The following is an 8,376-nucleotide window of genomic DNA, read 5'->3' as shown; positions in this document are numbered from 1 at the left end:
CGTCTCATGTGAGAGATAGGTTGGTTGGTTGTATATTGTTAGACGTCTCATGTGAGAGGCTCTAGTGAAGATGTTTTTGTTAAGGAATGATTAATTTAGGAAAAGATAATTTATTCATTTTGGTATAGTATGTGTTGTACTGAATTTAGATGATTCTTCTTGAAATGAAGGTTTCCTTTAAAAGGATATCGAATTGATTCCTTGTAATGAACTCTTATTCTAATGTAGGATTTTTTGAAGATGACTTTGATGATTTCAATGGTGGTTACGGACCAGGACCTGGATATGGCAATGGTGGTGGCGGTGGTGGTGGTGGAATGAACCGTCGAGGTCCTATGGGAATGAGGCAGCAACAACAAAGGGGAAGAATGAACATGATGGGAGGAGATGGAGGCATGGGTCCTGGAATGGGCGGACGTATGGGAGGAGGAGGAGGAGGCATGGGTGGTGGTATGGGTGGGGGAGGAATGGGAGGAGGCAACAGACAGAGAGGAGCCACCCCAGGTAGTCACTATGTCAGTCGCACCGGTCACTCTGTACACATGAGGGGGCTACCCTTCCAGGCCTTAGAATCAGACATAGCAGAGGTAAGAGGATTGTAAAGCTATCAGGTGTAAAATCAATCTAATCATTTCTATCTGTTTATTATGTGGGATAGTCATTTACAAACAATTTAGTAGGAATGTCCTGGATTGGTTTGCCACTATATTCCTAACTAAATAATGTTCTACCAACAAAATAAGTTATTTTTTTATATGTGTGTATGAATAATTGGATCAAAGGATTGTTGCAATAGATATTATAAACTTTATACAAAATTTTATTCTTATGATTATTAAGTGGAAGTATTATTTAAAGTGGACCAACAATTGGTTGTCATTCATGATATAAATTGTGATCAACGTAACCATTTCAACTTTGACAAATGACCAGAAAATAAACAGCGGTCCATGATTATGTAATTGCCCACACACCCTCAGTTCGTTACAATGTATTTTGTAAGACGCAGATGGATGTTTTAATTTTTAGCTCACCTGAGCTGAAGGCTCAAGTGATCAAAATTTGTTTTTAGCGTTGTAAATTTTTCACATTTTCATCTTCTTTAGAACCATTTGGCCAATTTCAACCAAACTTGGCACAAATCATCTTTGGGTGAAGGGGGATTCAAGTTTGTTTAAAGACCCAACTTTAAGTTAACACCCCCAAATTGATAGCCGTCTGTCAATCAAACATTTAACAATAGATCTCAGGTGGAGTGACATCAAAAGAGACTGTGGTCTGGAGGGATCCCAGAGAGGTGTTTTGATAACAATAACGACCAGTACCTACTGGCATTCATAAGATCTTGAGGAAGCCCTGTATTCTAGAGTTTTGATAGCATTGACCTGTCCACAACTGCTATTTTCTCATAATTCAATTGTTTTTAAAAAGACCCCTGAACAATGCAATTTTAACATAATTGTAATTTCCCCCCTCTATATGCATGTATTATAAATTACACAATCAGAAATCAAACAATAATTTGCCCATTAATTTCTAAAAGTTGTAACTTATTGAAATAATTTATATTATCAATTTATGATAGCTCAATATTTATAAAAGAAATTATTCATTGAGCCAATGACTGAGAGTAAAAGAGAGAAAGGGGAGTGGTGTAGACTGTGTGTCATCTAGCCATAGGGATACAACCATCATACAAACACTATGACCACAGAAACACTGCTGATGGCCCCAAGACCCTTTCTGTGTACATCAAAAGTATACACAGCACCCTGATCTCTTGGCCAGGTAAATAACAATGACCATAGATGAGCTCCGCCCACATCCAGTGATCCGTGAAGAAACCATCTGGTATTTTATTTGGGTCTTTAAATGAGGGGCAATGCCCTTTTCAAAGGGGAGGAAATGGCGAAAATACTCTGACAAACTTAAATGAAGGCGCCCCCAACCCCTTCAAAGGGGAGATCATCACAAAAATAGGGTGGGGTCATTTAAAAATCTTCACAAGAACCACTGGGCCAGAAATAGGGTTGTGCGGTGCAGCGAAAATTTCAGTGCACTTCGATTCATACCATTCGATTCGATGCACTGATTACAAATTCCGGATTTCAGTTCGGTTTAGATTTTACTTACATCAAAACAACAAATATGGCGTCCGAGTGATGTGCAGAACGTGGTTTTTTGTGCAACAGAGATTTAAATTACTACTGTGTTGAGAGTTAGCATTTTCACCACTCAGATACCAACAGAATATGGTCCGTAAGATCATTGCAGTTTATTTTTACATGACATATAGCATTTCTGTCAGTGGTGGCGTGAAATCAACATCATAGGTAATGACACAGATTTGACAGTTAATATGAGAGAAGTAAATCAAAAAAGGAGAGATTTTCAAAGACTCTCAATTGATAGAATTGTTGAATTTTTGCATATCAATGAAAACAATATCATATACATTTTAGATTCACTATAGATTTGTTTAATAATCCAAAACTTATGCAGCACATTAATATAACAAATTTTAATAGACTGTCAGTGTTTTCTTTTTTCTATCAAAGTTATAAAATGCCATTATGAATAGATATAATGTTTACAAATGACGACATATAGTTATATAATAAAATCAAATATGCTACTCATTAAAATTGTTAAATTTTGTGCTGTCATTAGATAAATTGGACTTAACATGAACCGAATCGAAAATAATCGAACCGTGCTGTTCTGAATCGAAACCAAACCGAATCGAGCTAACCCTGAATCGTCCCAGCCCTAGCCAGAAAAGTTCAAATTTACATGGAAGCTTCCTGACATGGTGCAGATTCAAGCTGGCTGGAGTAAACAGCTTGAAATTAAAAATAAGTAACTCAAAAAACACAAATCTTCTCTAATCTGAATGCTGTCTAAAGTGGGAAATTGTGTGGGACAACTGCTGGCTGGTTTAGACAAGTTTTACTGATTTACCTGTAGCAGATTGAGAATGTTTTAAATGATATCTTTTGATTGAAGTGTACATACTTTCAAGTATACTTGGTTAAACATGATAAAGGCTTTTCAAAAATTAGAGAGAAGGGGGGGGGGGGCAGGTTTTACTACCCCACCACAATTTTTTTCTATTTTGAACCATAATGAATGTCCAAAGTTTGAGCTGATGATGGAGAGCACAGTTGTCTGAAGGTGAGCTCAGCGTCGAGCGAGGATGGAAACCTGACATAGAGTAAAAGGCCAAAAGCTCACCAAATATTGATTTTCAGTACAAATTCAAACCATGAAAGCAGGGCCTATCAATTCTTTTGGTATCGTTTTTGTTATGAAAGCGAGGAAGTATACTTGTAAATACCCACATATTTTTTTTTTACATGCTCTTGATACCAACCATGCACAACTTTTAACATTTTTGCATACTACAACTATCCAATTATGCAGAAACTGATTCAACCCCCACTATGCATAAAAAGACAATAAGAACCTATCCCCCCTTTTCCCAACCACATACACCATTTATTCTTGAACAGCTCTATCCCCAAGATCTGTGAACAAAGGCAAATATTGAAATACCCTGGAGGAAAAACAAACCCAACTTGTCTTTCTTTGTTTTTTTGATATGTGTAACTTTCTTAGAATTCCTTTATTTAATCAATTGTTTGTTTTGTAGTTCTTTTCTCCATTGTCACCAGTGAGAGTGGAGTTTGAATTTGCTCCTAATGGTAGACCTACAGGAGAGGCTAATGTGGACTTCAAAACTCACTCAGATGCTGTAGAAGCCATGTCTAGACACAAGAAAAATATGCGTATGTACTGTCGATTTAATTAACGTTTCTCGTTCCTGGTTTGTGCCAGACCATGCAATCAGATGTACAAAATTTGCTCTTAATGGAAGAACATAACATTACTTATCTGAAATATTTGGTATTGTCAGAATTGTATTATTTGACAAATCCATGAAGGTGGAACCACAGTAATTTACAATCTTGTCTTTTAGGGCTGGATCAATATATTAATATAAATTGGTATTTTTTATCTATATGATAACCGATACAGCGAGTCCTGTATAGTCTAATGAGTTGTTATTTATGTATCTATCTAACGGCAAGATTTCTTGAACGAGTTAACAAATTAATTGGAAATGATCAAACGAACTATCTAAATGTCATTTGCTCTGTGACCGCATACCAATACAAACATGTCGAACAAGTGCAATGGTCTCAGTTTTAAAAAAATTGGCTTGAAAAAAAACAAAATGTAATGTTTGTAGAGCAGAGGTCGCAAGCTCTTATGGTACAAGTAATTTAGCAACTTATTTGTGATGACACTAACTGTTGAAAAGATGGCATAAAATCTTTTGATAGTGATGAATTGTGCAGTAGATGTGATCAAAGTTACAATTTTAGTCTTCATGAATTGATCTGAAGAAATATATGAACAGATAAATGAATTAATAATTCATTTGCTAATCATTATACCCCCCCCCCCCCCCCCCCCCCCTCAACAAGTTGTGGGGGGGTATACTGGAATCGGGTTGTCCGTCTGTAGACGCAATGGTTTCCGAGCTCTAAAGCATTATCCTTTCCACCTACCGTCACCATATCATATATATGGACTACCCATGGGATGAAGATGTTCCCTATCGATTTTGGGGTCCAAAGGTCAAGCGCACTGGACATCGAAGTAGCAATATGGTTTCCGGGCTCTAAAGCGTTATCCTTACCACCTACCGTCACCATATCATACATATGGACTACCCATGGGATGAAGATGTTCCCTATCGATTTTGAGGTCCAAAGGTCAAGTGCACTGGACATCAAAGTAGCAATATGGTTTCCGGGCTTTAAAGCATTATCCCTTCCACCTACAGTCACCATATCATACATATGGACTACCCATGGGATGAAGATGTTCCCTATCGATTTTGGGGTCAAAAGGTCAAAGGTCACGCGCACTGGACATCGAAGTAGCAATATGGTTTCCGGGCTCTAAAGCGTTATCCTTTCCACCTACAGTCACCATATCATACATATGGACTACCCATGGGATGAAGATATTCCCTATCAATTTTTGGGTCAAAAGGTCAAAGGTCGAGCACATTGAACATCGAAGTAGCAATATGGTTTCCGGGCTCTAAAGTGTTATCCTTTCCACCTACAGTCACCATATCTTACATATGGACTACCCATGGGATGAAGATGTTCCCTATCGATTTTGGGGTCCAAAGGTCACGCGCACTGGACATCGAAGTAGCAATATGGTTCGGTTTGTCATGCCATTTGTTTTTTACACTCGGAAAAGAGGTAGTTTATACCTATTACCAACACCCTTTGGGAGATTGGGGTAAGCGGGGGGGTATTCTTAGTGAGCGTTGCTCACAGTACCTCTTGTTTGAAGAAGAAAACAAATTTCCTCTGCTGACTTGGGTTCAGAGTGGGTTTTCAGTACAACAGGAAATAATGTATCAGCAACTAGGGATTTTAATGCCAGAGCAAGTGGATGCTCTTGTTTTCGTGAAGAAGAAAAATTTGTTAACAATCTTAATAAAAGCAAATGAATAACAATCTCATGCACAATTGTCTTTTGTGATAAATAAATTCAAGCTAACAGTATAATGTGCCAATGAAACAAAAGGAAAAAGTGAAGCTTTTGATATTTATGCCCCCGAGATCGAAGATCGGGGGGCATATTCAAACAATATTATTGTTTTTGTCCTGTCTGTCATTTTGTAATTCTGTCATTCTGTCTGAAACTTTAACCTTGCTAATAACTTTTGAACAGTAAGTGATAGAGCTTTGATATTTCACATGAGTATTCCTTGTGACAAGACCTTTCCGTGGGCACCAACATTTTTGACCCCGTGACCTTGACGTTTGACCTACTTTTTGAAAACTTTAACCTTGCTAATAACTTTTGAACAGTAAGAGATAGAGCTTTGATATTTCACATGAGTATTCCTTGTTACAAGATCTTTCCTTTGGTATTAAACCTTTTGACCTTGACATTTGACCTACTCAATTTTTTTTTCATTGGTCATAACTTCTAAATGGTAAATATTATAGCTTTCATATTGTACATGAGCAATTCTATTGACAAGATCTTTCTACTGGTACCAAGATATTTGCCCTTGTGACCTTGTCCATCTTCGGAATTGGCCATTATCGGGGGCATTTGTGTTTCACAAACACATCTTGTTGATTATTTTAATCCTCAAAATTAAATCTAAATATCGGTCGCTATAACTGAAACGACGTGAATAATCGATTGTCATTTCGAAAATCGCCGACGTCGGTATTTTTTTAAATACGAATATTCCTGCCGCGACTTATCTAAAATCAAAAAGGGCTGACGAAGCTGAATCATCCGATAAGATTGAATGATTGAATATTGTTTAACGTTTCTGTTGAGAATCTTTCACTCACATGGAGATGTCACCATTGCCAGTAGAGGCCTGCAAAATCTAGGCCTAAGCTCGGCGCTTACAGTCTTTGAACAGGGAGGGATCTTTATCGTGCCACACCTGTTGTGACACGGGGCCTCGGATTTTGCCTCTTACAACATGCAAGGGGTAATGAGGTTCTATTCTAACCCAGATCCCATAAGAACAACAAATGTCAAGAGATCTATCCCTATCCCGGGAAAATAAAATTGAAAGTATGGGATTATTAACTTCATATTTCTAATTATGATTTTGGACGTCTCCATATGAGTGAAAAATTCTAGAGAGAGACGTTAAACAAGATACAGTCAATCTAATGATTTTATTCTAATTAACTTAATATCTAGGATAAAACATAAATTAGATTTAATAGATTTATGCCATAAATTTGAAATCATTAAAATTCGATTATTTTTCGATTAATCAATCGAAAAGGTATATCCGATTAATCCGATCATCGATTAAATTTTTTTTCCCGATTGTCCATCACTATCATTAATACATATCACATATTGTTTCTGTGTTTTGCAATATGTATCAGATAAAACTTTTCCAAACGATATCCAGCCCTACTTGTCATTTGATATTAACAAACTGATAATGCCTTAAATGGGTTGTGTAGAATTATTGCCAGTAGACATGCTAAATATACTCTTGAGTCTTTGTTTGATATAAAACAAGACACTTTGGTATTAATATAAAAAAATCCATTCAATAGGTTATTGTTGGAAAACTTGAACTAATGGTGACTTGATTATGTGCTTCAGAACACAGGTACATTGAGCTCTTTCTTAATTCCACACCCAATGGACGACAGAACTATGGACCTGGTGGAGGATTTAATGGAGGGGGCAGTGGAAACATGGGGAACATGGGTGGGGGGTATGGCGATGGTGACGATTTTGATGAATCAGAGGATTTTGACGGTAAGGATAACCTATTCTTTTTTACTTGAACTTTGGTAAATGATCATGTACTACTTGAATGACCAAATGCATTTATTACTCATTGTACATATAATTCTATGGTAAACAAGTGTTAGATTTTTGAAAAAAAATTGATATTTGAAATTTAAAATCATTTTTTGCACAATGTACTTAGTGGGCTAATTAACTTTACTGCAGATTATACTTTCTTTTTCAGATGGGATGAACAATTTTGGAGGTGGCATGGGCAATATGGGGGGTGGCATGGGCAACATGGGAGGTGGAATGGGCAACATGGGAGGTGGAATGGGCAACATGGGTGGGAATTATACTGCATTTTAATGGAAATTTGAAACTTTGAATGAAAGGAGTCTATGTATAGACATGGTGTGTTTTGTGTAGAGCAGCAGTATACCTTTTACATCCTTGGACTTTGTTGTTATATGTATCTCATCTGACATTTTTTTTGTAAAGTTGTTCATTGTCATTATTTCTGTGAAAATTGCATATGGAATATACATGTAATAGCATGTATAATTTTAATAAAATAACAAATACTATGAAGTGTTGTCTATTGCTGAAGTACTGAATCATTGTAAGGAAAACACTTTCATCACTGATCAGCTGATTTACTGAGGAAACATTACTGCAGACTCACTATATTGTGCGAGTACTTGGATGTTTCCTTGTCAATTCATGAGAACATAGAACTCCAAAGAATTTTAAAAAGCTATAGCGAGACTTCATTTTGCAAGAAAGTAATGGAAATATTGTTACTCGCCTATGTTATATAAGAAGTTCTTCTGTATGTATTGATTCTGCATTTTAGGGTTTTTTGTTGAAAACGAGAACTGCAAATTTCGCTGGGAATGTAGAATCTATTTTCACAATTTGTTGTAAAATATGCTTTAGTTTTCATCTGTTGAAATATTGAATATACTGTACAAATGTAGTAGCTCTGAAAAAAATATTGAGGCATATCAGAGAGCTACAGATCCACCCATTATAAAAACCTTCACAGAAAAGAAA

At 36.5% G+C, this 8,376-nt stretch overlaps 1 protein-coding gene across 5 annotated transcripts in view; it reads left to right on the top strand.

Moving 5' to 3' along the window:
* Positions 1–7,907, top strand: part of LOC125668550 (heterogeneous nuclear ribonucleoprotein F-like) — a 29,232-nt gene extending 21,325 nt beyond the window's left edge. For 3 of the 5 annotated variants that reach the window (XM_048902804.2, XM_056162824.1, XM_056162826.1), the window contains exons 7-10: positions 229–587; positions 3,653–3,788; positions 7,189–7,347; positions 7,565–7,907. In XM_048902804.2, coding sequence (XP_048758761.1) covers positions 229–587; positions 3,653–3,788; positions 7,189–7,347; positions 7,565–7,689 — 779 coding nt within the window. In that variant the 3' untranslated portion in view covers positions 7,690–7,907. The remainder of the gene's footprint in view (positions 1–228; positions 588–3,652; positions 3,789–7,188; positions 7,348–7,564) is intronic. The other 2 variants (XM_048902805.2, XM_056162825.1) reach the window with 1 other exon arrangement.
* The last annotated feature ends 469 nt before the right edge of the window (positions 7,908–8,376 follow it).

This window comes from Ostrea edulis, chromosome 4 (genome assembly GCF_947568905.1).
Source record: "Ostrea edulis chromosome 4, xbOstEdul1.1, whole genome shotgun sequence".
NCBI classification, from domain to species: domain Eukaryota; kingdom Metazoa; phylum Mollusca; class Bivalvia; order Ostreida; family Ostreidae; genus Ostrea; species Ostrea edulis.
This window is presented reverse-complemented; position numbering and strand designations above follow the sequence as displayed.